Below are 17,340 nucleotides of genomic sequence, written 5' to 3'. Positions count from 1 at the left end.
TCATTTAATAGGGATATAACTAACTGATCCTCTGTAAAGCAAGTTCATCTAAACAAATCATTAGATGCTTACAAATTTTTTATTGATGAATGGGTTCAAACTATAAAACATCAGAAACTCTCTGGTGGAGCTTACATTCTCCATAGCAAAGTCAGACCATCATTCAGGACCACTGAAACACCTCATCAACCATGGGTTGCTATTGAAAATTTGGGGAAAGTATTGGTAGGACATTGTGATTGTATGGCTGGGTAAGTTTTATTTTTAGAATCCTAAAACTTACTAATATCTTTCAAAAATTATTTAATCAATGTTTTCTTAATCAAAAAAAAAATATATATTTATTCAAGAAATAAGATTAATTGTAACATATAAACAGTCCTTATATTTTTCTTACACCCTTAGCATACAGTACAGTATTTTTAACATAGCTAATTAGGTCTTAAAAAGTCTAAAATTCTTTCTTTATTCAGGCTTGGTGAAACATGTTCCCATGTAGCTGCAGTTCTTTTCAAGATTGAAACAGCAAACAGGATTGGAATGATTCATAATGTATCAACTGATCTTCGATGCAAATGGAATCAAAACTTCACAAAAAACATAAACCCATCTCCAGTTTCTAAAATAAATTTGTACAGCAGTAAAGCAAAAGAGAAATTGAATTTATCAAGAAAATGTTATGATGTTGAAGTGACACATAATGACAAAATAGATTTCATTAAGAGTTTGTCAACAATTAAAACTAGACCTGTAGTTTTGCATCTATTTTCTCAATATGATGGACCATTTATTGAACATAAGGTTTTTGTACCAAAGCAGTTGCCTTCAAGTTTAAAAGAATTTTACTCTCCAAAATACTTTGATCTTACTGCTGAAGAGTTAAACAAGATATGTACTGAGAAAAAGCAATCACTAACTCTTTCTGCAGATCAAATTTTTTATGTTGAGGAGGCAACAAGAAACCAAGCACAGTGTGAAGCATGGTGTCAGCAAAGAGCTGGTAGATTAACTGGATCTTTATTAAGTGAAATCTACAAACATGGTATAAATGATACAACTTCATCATCACTTATAAAAAATATTTGCAATCCCTCGTCAATCAATCTTCATGCTCCACCAATTAAATGGGGCAAAGAGAATGAAAAATTGGCTTTCCTTTTATACCAATCTGTAAACTTGGATGGAGTCATTGGCAACCAGCAGATTAGCTTGACAGATATTTCTTTGCATGAGGTATTTCAGGTTAAAGATGTTAGTTTTTGCATTGATTCCAATATGCCATGGATAGGAGCATCTCATGATGGGATAGTGACATGTGATTGTTGTGGCTCTGGAGTGCTTGAAATAAAGTGTCCCTACTATTTGAGAGAAAAGTCACTTTCAACAGAAATTAAATCTGGTTCTTTTTATCTATTTGAAGATAATAACCTATATTTCTTAAAAAAAGACCATAAATATTATTTTCAAGTTCAATTAAAAACCAGAGTAACTCTAAGTCAATATTGTGATTTTATGATTTGGACTCCAACAGAGTTTTTAGTGATTCGAATTAAACCAGAGGTTGATTTTATTGATGAAGTTCTTAAAAAAGTTACCATGTTTTGGGAACAGGAAATCTTACCAGAGCTTTTAACACAAAGAATTAAAACAACAAATTGAAAAAACCTAATAAAAAATGTTCATCCTCCAAAAAATAAACATTATATTGTATTTGTAAAAGACCATATTGTTTGTCAGATGATATGGTAGCTTGTGATGATTTCGACAATTGGTTCCATCCATCATGTATAGGCCTCAAAAAACTACCTAAAAAAAAAGCCTGGTATTGTAAAGAGTGTCGAAAGAAGAAATAGAACAGGTGCATATATTTTATGTATTGATTGTTTTAATATATGTTTAAAAACAATTAATTTTGTCCTAAGTTAATATTAACACAGTGTTGGCTTACTCGTCAGCCATATGTACATTTTTTTTTTGTTTAGACCCCTACCATGTTGTTACTTAACCTGTCAGTCATAATATGTGTTCTGTTTGGAGCTCTAGCCCAGTGTTGGCTCACTTGTAAGTATATTTGGATTCTAATTGGACCTCTGATGAGGTGTTGACTAACCGGTAAGTGGTTATTTATTTATTAAGTGTATATTTGTGTTTTGTGTCGACCTCTGGCGCGGTGTTGGCTCACTCGTAAGTTATTATGTGTGTTTGTGTTCTGTTTCGACCTCTGGCGCGGTGTTGATTCACTCGTAAGTCATTATGTGTATAATTTTGTTTTGCGTTATTGTTATAATTTTGTTTTGTATTATTTGTACGTGTGTTATTGTTGTGATGAGTTATGTTATTGTTTGAGTTGATAGACAACTTGGCTTACCTTCTCGTTGGTGTCTATTGTTACAAATGATTATTAGATAGTTTCTTTACTGAAACTCACTACTTCTAATCATTCACTAAAAGCCAAGAAACATGTTTTAAACTAAAACATATTTTTAATGTTGTCATTTTTAATCTTTAGGGTTGTTCTTAGGTCACAAAAACAATCTCACAAAGTAAGTTTCTTCTTTATTATTTATTTGGTCACATTTTTAATTTTTCACATTAACATAATACATAAGACATTAATGTATAATTAACGTTTTCAGCATAAATTGGTTGTCACTGGTTTTGGAGAGTACCTTTGTGAAAGAAGTTAAAAAGTCTTTAATGTTAAGCATTTTCTAAAAGCCATGACAAAGCCAAGTCGTTAATCCTCATACCATTTGCTAAAAACTTTATAAATATTGTTACGATGTTATAATTTAAATTGTTATAATTAGTAATTTTGATCATTTCATTATTATACCGTGAAAAATATTTTTTATTTATAACATTTATTCCAAATATATTTAAAATATGTGGAAAAGATATTACTCTGTGGAAAATTTTAAGCAAAATATAGAATTTTTAAATATGATTAGAAATCAATATATAGTATTTTATAGCTTTCTATTCACTTACTGATGAGTCCGCATTTTTTTATTTTTATTTTATTTTTGTGGAGGCCAAAACTTCACAGGGCTTTTTGAAGCAATTCTTTTGATCGTACAGCCCTGAAATTTTACAAATAATCTTTTGCCGACTAACAATAGCTATATTTGTTACATTTGATTCAATAAGTATTTTAGATTTACGATGACCCACCTCCCCGTTGGTTAGATCTGGAACTCCAAAAAAAATATCGGAAACCGAGAGGGCATCAAAAAGTATTAAGTATCAATATAAATTTAATTTAAAATTTTACAAATATTCCACTTGTTAATTTCAGACAAATAAAAATGCGTCCAAAAAAGAACAAATACATCAACCGAGAAGATGACCTAACCAACATTTAAATTAATAAAAAAAAATATGCTCCAAATATTTTTGTTAATTATTATATACAGAATTCAAAATAAATTTTTATTGAATATTAATCATAATCAATAAGTGTAATAATTCAATTTTATCAAGACTAAAAAGTAGAAAATAAAATAAATAAAAAAAACTTTTTAAAAATAGCAAACAAACTCATCAAAGTAAAGGAATAGAAAGTTTGGCGCCTTTTAAGTCAGATGCTTTCAAAATCAAATTCGTTTTAAATGTACATAAAGCTAAAGGAGCCAAACTTTCTATTCCTTTACTACGATAAGTTTGTTTGTTTACATACATACATGAATTGCCTTTAATGTCTTCCAGTATTGGCTTTACAAAAGTGATTATTACTAAGTACATGATTTCCACGAGTACCAGAAAAAGAAAAAAGTTATTTTCTACTTTTTAGTCGATTGAATAGAAAGCTATTTTTTAAAAGTTTTTTTTATTTATTTTATTTGTTAGTATTTATTGACTAGTCTGTAAACTGTGCAATAATTTCAAAATGATGAATTAATTGAATTCCGTGATTCCTTTATTCATATTTGCACAGATTAATTGTAATATAACGCGAAATTTCGTTCTAAAGAGTCAAGTAAAATCTCTTCAGCCTGTAAAATAGATTGTTCTGTCTAATCCCGACAGATTTAAAAATGAAATCTTATATTATAATTTCTTTTTTACATATTTAGTTACATATTATAATCATTGTTAGAATGTAAAGTAAATGTTGCGTTTGAAGTTGTTGTCATTAGGCAAATAAACAGTCATCGCCTGTCCCTTGAGGTTCTTTTTTCGGACTTTCAAATACAATCCCCGTGTAATTTATGTATCACTTATTGACATAGATATTTTATATTATTTATAAAATAGTAATTTGATCATAAGTACGTAAAACAAGTAATTTGATCTATTCCTTCAGACCGGTAGCGTGGACAAAGTGGAGCAACTACACCAGGTACTTTAAGTACATGTATATGATTACGCCAAAAATGATTTCTTACTTATAATTGCTATGAAAGTATAATCCTATTTCCGCATAGTGTAATTGCTTTAAGTACACAATCATCTTAATAATTAAATCGAAAGATGTAGGATTTCTTTTTTTAATATTTACGGTTAGGTGTTCGCAGAATACAAAACAAAAATATAGTAGTTAATGCACATTTCATTGGCAAAATATTCTGTCGCTTCAGGCACCTTTATTAATAATAAAAGAGTGTGAACATTTAACCCATTCTATAAAAATTGCTGTTTTCTTATAAACAGTTATATCATTATTAAAATAAACTAGGTAAACAATAATTTACATATAAAATAATAATAAACTTAAAATGATATAAAAAACAAAATATAAATGATGTTTTATTAGATTACATCATGTATCTGCGAGACCCTCCCCTTCCCCTCCACCACCATAATTTAGTTTTTTTTGTTTGTTTGTAGTTCACATTAATGCCTTTGGAACCATTGTTATTTGACTTGAAATTTATAACAGTTATCTATCAGCTATAGAAAAAATAAATGACTAAACTTTTTTAACCTTTAAGTGGTCTCTTTAACTGTGATCTCTTGAAAGATGTATATTACTTTCATAGCAATTAAAAGTAAGAAATCTTTTTTTGCGTAATCATATACATGTACTTAAAGTACCTGGTGTAGTTGCTCCACTGTGTCCACGCAACCGGTCTGAAGGAATAGATCAAATTACTTGTTTTACGTACTTATGATCAAATTACTATTTTATAAATAATATAAAATACCTATGTCAATAAGTGATACATAAATTACACGGGGATTGTATTTGAAAGTCCGAAAAAAGAACCTCAAGGGACAGGCGATGACAAAATATAGAATTTTTAAATATGATTAGAAATCAATATGTAGTATTTTTGTTAGTATTTATTGACTAGTCTGTAAACTGTGCAATAATTTCAAAATTATGATTTAATTGAATTCCGTGATTCCTTATTTATTTGCCTAATGACAACAACTTCAAACGCAACATTTACTTTACATTCTAACAATGATTATAATATGTAACTAAATATGTAAAAAAGAAATTATAATATAAGATTTCATTTTTAAATCTGTCAGGATTAGACAGAACAATCTATTTTACAGGCTGAAGAAATTTTACTTGACTCTTTAGAACGAAATTTCGCGTTATATTACAATTAATCTGTGCAAATATGAATTAAGGAATCACGGAATTCAATTAATTCATAATTTTGAAATTATTGCACAGTTTACAGACTAGTCAATAAATACTAACAAAAATACTACATATTGATTTCTAATCATATTTAAAAATTCTATATTTTGCTTAAAATTTTCCACAGAGTAATATCTTTTCCACATATTTTAAATATATTTGGAATAAATGTTATAAATAAAAAATATTTTTCACAGTATAATAATGAAATGATCAAAATTACTAATTATAACAATTTAAATTATAACATCGTAACAATATTTATAAAGTTTTTAGCAAATGGTATGAGGATTAACGACTTGGCTTTGTCATGGCTTTTAGAAAATGCTTAACATTAAAGACTTTTTAACTTCTTTCACAAAGGTACTCTCCAAAACCAGTGACAACCAATTTATGCTGAAAACGTTAATTATACATTAATGTCTTATGTATTATGTTAATGTGAAAAATTAAAAATGTGACCAAATAAATAATAAAGAAGAAACTTACTTTGTGAGATTGTTTTTGTGACCTAAGAACAACCCTAAAGATTAAAAATGACAACATTAAAAATATGTTTTAGTTTAAAACATGTTTCTTGGCTTTTAGTGAATGATTAGAAGTAGTGAGTTTCAGTAAAGAAACTATCTAATAATCATTTGTAACAATAGACACCAACGAGAAGGTAAGCCAAGTTGTCTATCAACTCAAACAATAACATAACTCATCACAACAATAACACACGTATAAATAATACAAAACAAAATTATAACAATATTATAAACAAAATTATATACAATAACTACCATCACTCTGATGGTGGTTTAGAAACAATGCTTTCACCTAAATTTGTCAATGCTGCACACACAGTCACAATCTTGTCGAAACTCGCTAAATCAGCTGAAACTGCTTCCTCTTTAATACTCTTAATGGTTCGTAATGGTATGATTCCTTTTAAAATGGTAAATCTATTTTTCATAAGTCCAATAACTCTCTCTATGTGGATCCTAACTGATATTTTTCTTGAATCTTCAACTTCTTTTGCTGATAACTGTGACTTTCCTCTTGTGAAAGCTGGAGTAATTAACTCAGTACTGCTCCCAACAGCAAAATCCTCTTTTAGAATAAAGCCGCAATCAGCTAAAATTTGATCACCAGGCATGTGATACTTCAATGTGTGAAATTGTGATTCTCTAACAATATGGACATCACTGGTTCTTCCACCCCAGCATTTGGACACAAAAGAAATAGCACCAAGTGGAGTACAGGAAATAAATACTTTTATAGTACAATGTTTTTTGTATTGGCTGTATAATTGTGCTCTTGACATTAAATCAATTATTGATGTTAATCTTGGGAACTTAGCTTTGAAAACTGCAGGAATAGTGTCAAACAAGGGATCTCGTTTTTGCATTTTGATTAAGCAATTTAACTTTAAATACATAATATCTATCCACTTCCAAAAACAATTTATGGCTGTTTGTTTTACAATGTTGCATATAAAAGCAATCATTTCAAAGGTGTAATTATGTCTTAATTTAATTATACATACCATGATCTGATAATACATTTCTTCCTTTGAATTTCTCCCATCACTAATTTTTGCAATTAAATATAGTAAAAGTTTTTCCAAAACATCAAACTCTAAACCTGTTAATGTTACACATTTTTTTTTATACATGCTAATGTTTGCATAACTAAATGAAGAACTTGGCTTTAATTTCAAATCTGACACTTTTAAACAAAGATTATATGTTTCTTCACATAAATTATTCATTTCTACGTATATTGCACCTCTTTCTGGATTCTCAATTGATGTTGTTAAATTTATTTGTGCACTCTGTTTTGGTGAATCAATTTCTTCGCTAATCAAATTAAAATCAATGTCTTCGCTAAATTCAGTTGTTGTTTCGTGTTGGTTCAAGACACTAACATCCTCCACTCCAATCAATGCATTGTCAGTATTTATTTGTTCACTGACTTCATCAACCTGAGAGTTATTGTCAAGACTCTTTTGTCCATGATATTCTAAAAAAATATTTGCATGTTTCAGGTATATAGTAAATACAAATACAGACATTTAAAAAAATATATATTCTGATTCAACTATTTTTTTAACAAGAAAAAGTTTTAAAAATAAATTTGATATTTCATAATAATAAAATTTGTGCTCTACAAGCTATTTAACATTATTTTATCTAAAAAAAAAAGAAGCAATAAACGTATAATTTATAAATGCTTAGTTTTAATGCATAACAAAAATAAATTGCAACTATTACATAAACAGTTTTTACAAAAACATTTTAAACAACAAGATAAATTATATACCAAGAGAACTGTTCAATCTATTTATTCTCCTTTCATTTCGTGACAACAATCGGTTCTGTCGGTGAGATGATTCCACTATACTTTTTTTAGCTGTTAACATACTCACTGATGGAACATAGTCAATATGCTTTTCAAAATTCTCTTTTTTTCCTGAAAGAAAAACATACTTACTATGAATAGAAATACAAAAACAAAAAAAATAAGTTTGTTCGAAAAAAGACAAATTTGTTCGAAAAAAGACAAATTTGTGTTCAAATATTTAGATGATTTAAATACAAAACTTACCAGATACAAATTGTTTTGAGCATACATAGATATGTTTTGTATTTGGCGACCAGAGTTTGTTTTTGCAACATGAATCAATTCTATGTTAGGGTGGAGCGATTTTGAAAATTTTTGAAATTTGATTTGCCTGAGCAGCAAATCAATATCTTTTGGTGAAAAAAGAACCTTACTCTTTTTTTTTTTAGTTTAGATGAGTTCTTGAGGTTCCTCTTTGGATTCTAAATTTTTGATGGGTCCTAATATTGTTTAAATTTTTTTTTTCTAAACTATATCAACTTGATACTTAAAAGAAGCAAAATAATATGCTGATTTTGAAAATAATATTTGTTTTTATTAAAAAATTAAAATTAAAAAAGTAGAGTTGTTTTTTTCATTAAAAACCCCTTTCCTTAACAAAACGGGGGTTTTAAGGTATATTTTTGCAAGTATTTTTTTCACTAAAAAATTTTTTTAATAAAATTATTATTTATGAAACAAGCATTTTTTTCTGCTTTTTTTGAGTCCAAAGTTGATATGGTTTAGAAAAAAAAAAATTCAAAAATATTAGGACTTGTCAAGAATTTAAATTCCAAAGAGGACCCTCAAGATCTCATCAAAATCAAAAAATATTTTTTTACTTTTATCTTATAATTAATAGACATTGATTCGTGTCTCAGTAATATTGGTTTTTAAACTCTTTTTTTTTTGCTATGAAAATCGCTCCACCCTATTCTATATATAGCATTAAGCCACAATCTTCTTCTCTTTGGATCAGCAGGCAAAATATAAAAACTCAAGTTCGGATGACTTTTAACATTGGTTGAACAATAAAAAACACAGCATCCTTTCGGTTGGTGCATGTTGGTCCATACCGCAAAGTCAGGTGGTGTCTTAGAGTCCGCAAAACTCGTAAGTCTATTCCGCATAATTATTTTTTATATGAATAATTATTTTATTTGATATAATTTGATATAAATATTTTATTTGATAAATTTATAAATAATTTTAGCCAGGTTCTCTTGTTTGTTCTATGTAGCCTTAAGTATTACATTAACTTAAAGGATTAAGTAGAAAATAATAACTGCAAAATGGAAAAAAATTTCTTTTTCATATGATAAGATATCGGGAGACGATAAGAGTTTAAGTTTGTTAGAAGATTCAAGTCTTATTAAGGGTAATTAGATAATTTTATGGTATTATATAATTTATGATATATATTATCTAATTTTATGTATTTTGTGCATTTGTAACTTTTCCAAATTTGAAACTTTTATTTTATTTTTACTATTTTGAACTATTAAAGTCATTATTGATATGATATTTTGAGCGGAAAAGTGGATATGTGCAGAATCATACGAGAAAATACTCGCTTTGATTCAAAACTATGAGACAGAAACTGTGTCAAAGTTTACATGTTATTCTGCTGACAAAAATTTTGGTAATATAGGTAAGAAAAAGTTTGTCAGTTACCAAGATATGGTTACCATAGTTTTTTTTGTGATATTAAGTTACTTTATACATAATTGACTAAAAATTGGGAAGATGACTCAGTATCTTTTAATGGTGTTCCATTCATGATTGTAGGAAGTAAAGTTCTTGATTGTATGCATGGAAGAGATAGAAAAATATCTTTTAAAGAAGAATATAAAATGAGTTGCAATAATAGAAAGGTATTTTGAATGTGCTATATTTATTTATATTTATATATTTATATAAGGTATATCATATACTTATTTATTTATAGTTATATATTATATAAGTATATAATAAACTTGAAAACTTTAATAATTCAATTATAGATAAAATATAAATACACTACATGTTTAAAACAATAATAATAGGTATCTGATCACAGTTACTTTAAAAACTATGAAATGATCCAGGCACAAAGAAATTTAATTGTAGTTCACAAATAAAGATAAAAAAAGTTTTAAAATTTCCAGATTTTAAAATTTTATTTCTTTTAAATTATGTTAGTTTTATTTAATATAGAAAATAATAAATTATTATTAATAAATATTTGACTAATAAAAGTTAGTAAAAAGGTTCTTAATTTCTTTGCCTATAACCAACAAGTTTTATAACTAATAAACTGATTGCTTTATGATTCAAAAGAATTTCTTTTTTTTTCTTTTTTCTGAGAAATATTATATAGCTTTTTGAAAAATACTAGTTTATGTTGGTGCATTTTTTTAAATTTCTCTTTAGATTATAGAAGATAGTAAATGGAATAGAGTAACATCCTCAAAAAAAATTTGTGAAGCAATTTTAAAAAATGAAACAGTGGGACAAAAAATGTTTTCAGTTTTTCTTCCATCAACGAGTTCTCACACTGGTCACATTACTGGAGATGTAAATAATTTTGTATAACATAATCTGATTTTAACATTAACCAATTTTAATCACAAGCTGTATAAATTGTTGATGTTTTAATTTCTATATTTTTTACTTTATAGCTTAAGAATTTTTCTTTTAAAAGTTCTTTTTTAAAAATTGTAGGCACTTAACAAGTGGCTTTTTCCTTTATTTAATTTTTTTTTTAATTGAAACAAATCAACCTTTAAACCATCTTCAGATTTTTACATTTTTTATTTAAATTTTCTGATAATTCTTTTTTTTTTTTTTAAGGCTGCTGGTATATCCCAGCCAATTGATGCAAGATTAAAAGAAGAAATATTTACATCATCTGAATTTATAACTAGTGTTGATGAAATGCGTAAGAGATTAGAAATCATTGTTACAAGAGAAATGTTTAAAAATAGTAAATGATCATCTAAATCAAATAAAAGATTCTTCCCATCGAAAAAAACTATTCGGTGTTACATGTTGGAAGCAGTAAGAAAGAAAAGGTATTCAAACATTGACCAAGAATGTCTTATAAAAAAGGTAGATCAATGGAAAGTTGAAAATCCTCACAGAAGATTTTATCTTTGACCTAAAGGATAAATAAAAATTATATGTATTTAATATTTTACTGTGAGTTCTCTTTACTTAACTTCAATTTTTACCAAGATATACAGAAATGAATGTGTATATATTTTTTTCCTTGTGTTCCATGTGCATGTTTAAATAATAAAATAATATATTTATTTTGAACACTATATTTAAATAATAGGCTTTTATAAAATATTTTTGTAGTGCACATTAAGGTAAATACTTTAAAAAAAAATTCAAATACACTATATAAATAACTGTTCTTTTATTTTGATAACGTTTTATAGTTTTCGATAAAATATGTATTTAAAACAGGGCTCCCAGATACTCACTGTTTTTTTAAATAAAAAGACAATCCTTCATTTCATGATAACGTGTCATTTTGCTTTTGCATTTCTTGTTCTAATCTGATTGCATAGGACAGTAAAAATTATCATAACTAATTTTCAATCATTTTAATCACTGCTTTTTAAATATTTATAATGTCTTAGAAGTAATCCATTAAAAAAATTTAAGATAAAAAGACCTCCCACAACTGACATTCAGGTATCCAACATAAATTAAACGTGATGTTTAATTATTATTTTTTTAAATTTATATTTAATTTGGAAATAAATCATTTAATTTATTTCAGCTCATTACTAAATGATATTTACTTTTAATAAACCTTCTCTGAAACTATTTTTACAATACCTTTTTTAACTACAATACCTATATTATCACTTACAGGAACAGATTTTACAAAGAAAGAATACTTACGGGGACATTAGCATTATCAAGAGCACCTGTGTACCCTGTAAACCTTTGAGTATCAGTTATTTTTTTTGTCCCCGTAAGCATCATTTTTTTTTTTTTTAAATGTCCTCGTAAGCATCTTTTATTGAGAGCATATTTTTTGTTGACTCTCCTTCACAAATAAAGGGTATATGATAGTCATTGTATCAGGCTATATGATAGTCATTGTATAATGACTATCATATAGCCTGATACAATGACTATCATATACCCTTTATTTGTGAAGGAGAGTCAACAAAAAATATTCAAAGTGCTCTTGCCAAAATAAAAGAATGGAATCCTAATTGGAGTCCTTTATATTTTATGGTTGATTATTGTGCTGAAGAGATTAATGCTATTGAATCTTTACATCGAGGTATTTCAAGATTTTAATTAGCTGCTTATTTAATTTTGTTAAGTCCCTTGCTGAATCATTTTATATTTAAGAGGTTTTATGTTTAAGTAAATCAAGTTTCAACTTATATATTAAATTTTTTAGAGTGCCAATTTCTCATATGTGACTTTCATCGGGAACAAGTGTAGGAACGTTGGTTTAATAAAGTAAATTATATTGCCAGTGACATTAAAGTAGAAATGCTAGCTAAGTTAAGGAAAGTTGCCAGAGCTCAATCAAATGTTGATTCAGCAAAAGCCCTTGAAAACTTAAAAAAATGTGAACATTTTTTAAATCTAAACCATAAAAATATGTTTAATTGGCTTGAAAAGCAATGGTTACCACATTGAGGTTTTATTTTATTTAAAAATTTTTTTTTAATTCTATACTAAACTCATACTTAATTCTGTACCATTTTATTAATAGAGGATACATGTATCGTAAAGACAGATTAATGGTCAGTATTAATACTAACAATGGAGTTGAACGGCAAAATGAAACCTTCAAACATTCATACCTGAAAAAGCATAGTAACTCTTGTTTATCAACCATGCTTACTATTCTTATTGAAGAATAGTTTCCAGATTTATATAATAGGTACTTAGTATTTTTTTTTTTTTTTTCTTAATAGAAGAGAATATTTAGTAATAGTATAGGCTATTAAAAAAAAAACAACCTTTACGATAATTATTATGCAAAGGTTCTTTATCAAAACATGTAAAAGTGTTTTTTATTTACTTTAGTGTTCATTATTTCCTTATAAAGTTAAAAAAATTTGAAATAATATAACATAACTTAAATATAACTTAATATACATTTTGATAAAGAGTCTACTCTAGTGAGCACAAAATAATTTAAAGGGAGATTTTAAAGGGAATATCTGACATAAAAAAAGAAACAGGCAAACTACCATTAACAAATTTTAAAAAGTGAACAAATGTCAAATATTTTTCACTTATTGTGCAAAGTACACTGGTGCTACACTATTTTTTGACACAACATATTAAAACATAACTTTTTAGGTATTGTGACATCAATACAAGACATAGTGGAAATTTCTGCCAGTATAGTTCATACCTACCCCATTTTTGCATCATAGACCAAGACACTTTGTTAAACATTGCTTGCAAAAGATGTGTCTAGCTTCAAATATTGATCTGTCTGGAGTTTTTGTTAAAGAGACTGGAAAGTTTACATGTTCATCTTTTGCAAACTCTGCTGAGTTCCAACATATTAGCTTTGGCGATTCAGTCACTATGCCAAATTGCACTTTCCAAGATCCGAAATAAACTTTTCAAGCATTTCTTTGCAGTTTTTAATAAATTTCTTTCATGGTCTTGGTACAATTTAACTCAATTATACATTTACTCACTGTTTATGAACTTGGATAAAGAAATTTCTTTTGGAAGAAAACCTTTATTGCCTCGAAATAAACTGTTTATTACAAACAACAAAGCAGAAGACAGAGAAGTAGATTGTAGCATAAAAGCATTGGAATCACTTTCCAAACAAATAACTTGATTAAACACTAAGGCATCCTTGTTTCGAGAACTAGCTAAGCAGTTAATTAATGAATCATATCTTATCGAAAATGAAGAGAAATTAGATAATGGAATTGATATTTAAAAAAAAGTTAAAAAATAATTTGAAGAATGCATTCCAAAAGAACAAGGTATTCATTTGCAGCCTGTCCTAAAAAATAAGCATCAGCTACAAGCATTAAGCATTCCTTTAAGAAAGAAGGATGCATTATATTTGGGGAGGCATGGAGTTGGTGCAGAAAAGTTGAGGGCATCAAGCAGTTTAAAAATTAAATCAAATAAAAATCATAAAGTCCTAGTTAAGTCTGAACACAGATGCAAGTGAAAATATAATTCTTCAGCAAGATAATACAGAAGAAAGTATTGAATGGATTATGTTTGACAACAACCTGCCTGTGTTACCACAAACTGAAATTGACGCTATTGAGAACAATGATATGCTGACAGATGTAAGTATCAATGCTGCCCAAAAAATTCTTTTGAATCAGTTTCATATGAAGTCTGGGTTTAAAGATACAATTTTAGGTGAAAAATATATGTTTCGTGAGGAAAAGATTGATTTTGTTCAAGTATTATATACTGGACAATATCATTGGATTACCATTTCTAATGTGAATTGTCCAGCGGACACAATTTTTTACTATGACAATCTTTTCCATGGCCAAGTGAAGGATCATGTTAAGCAGCAAATATGGAATACATATAAAACTAAAGGAAAAATCTTAACCATCCATGTACGCAAATGTCAACAACAAACTAATGGTGTGGATTGTGGCATTTTTGCAATTGCTAATGCATTAAACATACTTCACAAATTTGATATTGGAGCTTTAACTCTAGACAAAAACAAAATTAGAAAACATTTTATTGAATGCATTAAAAAAAGAGATTTTTCTGCTTTTTTAGTTAGCAAATCAAAATCATGTTTTAATAAAGAAAAATTAATCACTTTAGAAATTTCTTGCTCGTGCCGTTCAAATTGGGTATGGTATCAGGCAAAAAATACCAATCTTCGTATGGTAAAGTGTGATATGTGCAGCGAATGGTACCATAAAAAATGTGAAAATATATCTGATGAGATATTCAATAAAATAAATGCTGAAAAGTCATGGATTTGTTTAGCTTGTAAAAAAAAAAAAATTGTGTTCACTAACATGAATGAAAAATTAGTCATAAATCAAAAATCAGTCAAAATGCTTAACAATTTTCATTTGTTCTTATATAAAAAAAAAACTATTAATGGAGAAACAAACCTTATCAAAAATGCGAAGTTTGATAAATCTGTACTTATTCAGTAAGTTATAAACTGTTTACACAGCATTATTTTATTTATGTTATTTAATCAGATGTTATAATATCATTATTTAATCAGAGGTTAGGATATCATTACAGGCCTTGTTAAGAAGCGTTACGCAGCTCGCATTTTGCTTGCGAAAAGGCGATTTGCCTACGCGCTCAGCAGTTTTGCGCTACGCAAAAACTTATATCTTTTAGAATATTTAAATTATCTTTTGATTGTCGTTAACGTGACGTTTATTCTGAAGAAATAAAGTCGTAAAAGCATAATAGATTTTTTGTTAAAGAAAGTTTGTTAAATAATTTTTTTGTTGTTAAAAATTAGTTTAAAAAATTAAGTGTTTTAAGTTTTATCTTAAGAAATTAAATATAAAAATTTCTTTTAAATATAAAATTTATTTTTAGTCATAATAGTTTAAAAAATGCACGATTTATTTTGATGAAATATTTTATTAATAAGATATTTTGTTTATTGTTAATTCATTAACGTAAAGTTTTAATGACGTTTGTTAATTTATGAAAATAAATTATGATCACGAATATGTTATCGGTAACTGATAAACAACAACAAAAAAACTCTTTCTTGTTTAAAAACATTAAAACGAGTTCACATATTAAATAAGCAAAAATTTATTAACAGTTAATAAAATAACCAAAAATCAACTGTAAAATCATAAGAAAATAAACAAACATTATTACGTTTCATGAAAAAAATACTTTTTTCAAAATAAAATTTAGTTCATATTTGAAAAAAATAATAAAAATGATTTTTTAAATAAGTTAGATTTTATTTGTAACTTTTGTTATAGTGAGAAAAAAACAAACTGTTTGTATGACTTTTAACGCGTTAATAAAATAACTTTAATTACAATGCGGTACTTGAAAAGACGCAAGTGACGCAATATAACTTCTAACGATACAAAATATATTTGAAGTTACTTAGAAATGCGTTACGCGTTTTTGCTACGCAGCGAAATCTCGTAACAAGGCCTGTCATTATTAGCAATAAAGTTTTAGAAACAAGTGTCAAAATTAGTTGTTTTAAATAAAAGAAAAATTAAACCTATAGACTTTCTTTATTTAAAATATGCTTTTCCTATTTTTAAATATATATTGTTAAAGGCAACTTCCATGCGGTAGTTGCCTTTAACAATATGCGGTAGTGGTGTAACAAGATGCGGTAGTGGTGTAGTGGTAGAGCGCTTGCTTCATAAGCGAGAGGTTCCGAGTTCGATTCCCACCATGTCCCTGGTAGTACCGCGCTCAACTTGTTTCTCCGCGCAGCGGCCTTTTTCGTCAAGGTTCGTGTTTTGGAATTAGAGAGTTGAGAGAGGGTTATAGCCACAAGTAGTCTCCTCATCTGTAGTGGCTTTCTCAGCCTTGGGGAGGTGAATTAAAAAAAAAAAAAGGCAACTACCAACTGCCTTATATTTTTGTATAATATGTTTTTTCACATATTATAGATTGGTTTTTAAAATGCCTAGTTATGATAATATTTGTGGCAACCATCTAAACGTGTTGGTAATAACAGAATGAGATTGGAATTTAAATATAAGCTTGGAAAGAAGCTGCAAGTTGTCTTAATAATACATGTTTAACTGAGTTTGTAGATTTATTAATAGACTCGAAACAAACAAAGAAAAATTTCTGAATGCTTTTTATAAATTCTATTTTAGGTCAGCTTTATCTGGTAACTGCCCCACAGCTCACAATTAATAATTATTGGAGGAACTATAAAAATAAAACGAACGAAAAACCAAGTATATAAAGTAATGTCAAATTCATTGGTAAGTTACTATATGTTTGTTTGTGTTCTGTTTAAATCTCTGGCACTGTTGGCTCACCCAAAAATTACTGTATGTTTATTTGTGTTCACCCGTAAGTTAATGTAGGCTTGTTTGTGTTCTGTTTAAACCTCTGGTGCTCTGTTATTTTTGTGACTGTCAAGTTAGTCCACTATAATATATCTATTTGTAATACACTTTTTAGATAAAATGCTATATATGGAGCTCTCTTTTCCTGATGGAGTAACACTTACAGAAGTAACTTGCACATTTTCATTTTCAAATATTACTTTATCCAATTTATGCAATTTTACCATTAAAATGGTAAAGTTGCAACAACTCTAATAATGGACAAAATAGTAAAAAAAAAAAAAAATTTATATTGTATTTTTTATATTTAAATTTTGTCAATTATTATACAGGTGTGTAATAATGGACAATATTTTT

The 17,340-nt window shown here is 27.5% G+C and overlaps 3 protein-coding genes across 5 annotated transcripts; 2 read left to right on the top strand and 1 right to left on the bottom strand.

Moving 5' to 3' along the window:
- Window positions 1-60: 60 nt before the first annotated feature.
- On the top strand, window positions 61-1,641 carry LOC136091831 (uncharacterized; the record flags this gene model as incomplete). Its single annotated transcript, XM_065819543.1, has 2 exons — window positions 61-251; window positions 474-1,641. Coding segments are annotated over exons 1-2 (1,176 nt in total), but the record flags the coding sequence as incomplete, so codon positions are not given.
- Window positions 1,617-9,055, bottom strand: LOC136092360 (uncharacterized). 2 transcript variants are annotated; one of them, XM_065820422.1, is made up of 4 exons: window positions 8,192-9,055; window positions 7,907-8,056; window positions 6,422-7,606; window positions 1,617-1,806 (listed from the first exon to the last, which is right to left on the bottom strand). In XM_065820422.1, exons 2-4 carry the CDS (start codon window positions 8,004-8,006, stop codon window positions 1,643-1,645), a joined length of 1,449 nt encoding a protein of 482 aa, XP_065676494.1. In that variant the 5' UTR covers window positions 8,007-8,056; window positions 8,192-9,055; the 3' UTR covers window positions 1,617-1,642. The 2 variants fall into 2 exon arrangements, with proteins under 2 accessions (XP_065676494.1, XP_065676495.1); XM_065820423.1 differs by lacking the exon at window positions 1,617-1,806 and having other exon boundaries at window positions 5,787-7,606.
- Window positions 9,056-9,163: 108 nt separating this feature from the next.
- LOC136092361 (uncharacterized) lies at window positions 9,164-16,959 on the top strand. 2 transcript variants are annotated; one of them, XM_065820424.1, is made up of 8 exons: window positions 9,164-9,344; window positions 9,474-9,617; window positions 9,755-9,840; window positions 10,379-10,522; window positions 10,799-12,623; window positions 12,699-12,869; window positions 13,295-15,107; window positions 16,786-16,959. In XM_065820424.1, exons 7-8 carry the CDS (start codon window positions 14,188-14,190, stop codon window positions 16,823-16,825), a joined length of 960 nt encoding a protein of 319 aa, XP_065676496.1. In that variant the 5' UTR covers window positions 9,164-9,344; window positions 9,474-9,617; window positions 9,755-9,840; window positions 10,379-10,522; window positions 10,799-12,623; window positions 12,699-12,869; window positions 13,295-14,187; the 3' UTR covers window positions 16,826-16,959. The 2 variants fall into 2 exon arrangements, with proteins under 2 accessions (XP_065676496.1, XP_065676497.1); XM_065820425.1 differs by lacking the exon at window positions 16,786-16,959 and having other exon boundaries at window positions 13,295-14,997.
- Window positions 16,960-17,340: the final 381 nt, after the last annotated feature.

The sequence above is a fragment of the Hydra vulgaris genome, chromosome 15, assembly GCF_038396675.1.
Source record: "Hydra vulgaris chromosome 15, alternate assembly HydraT2T_AEP".
Lineage (NCBI taxonomy): Eukaryota > Metazoa > Cnidaria > Hydrozoa > Anthoathecata > Hydridae > Hydra > Hydra vulgaris.
This window is presented reverse-complemented; position numbering and strand designations above follow the sequence as displayed.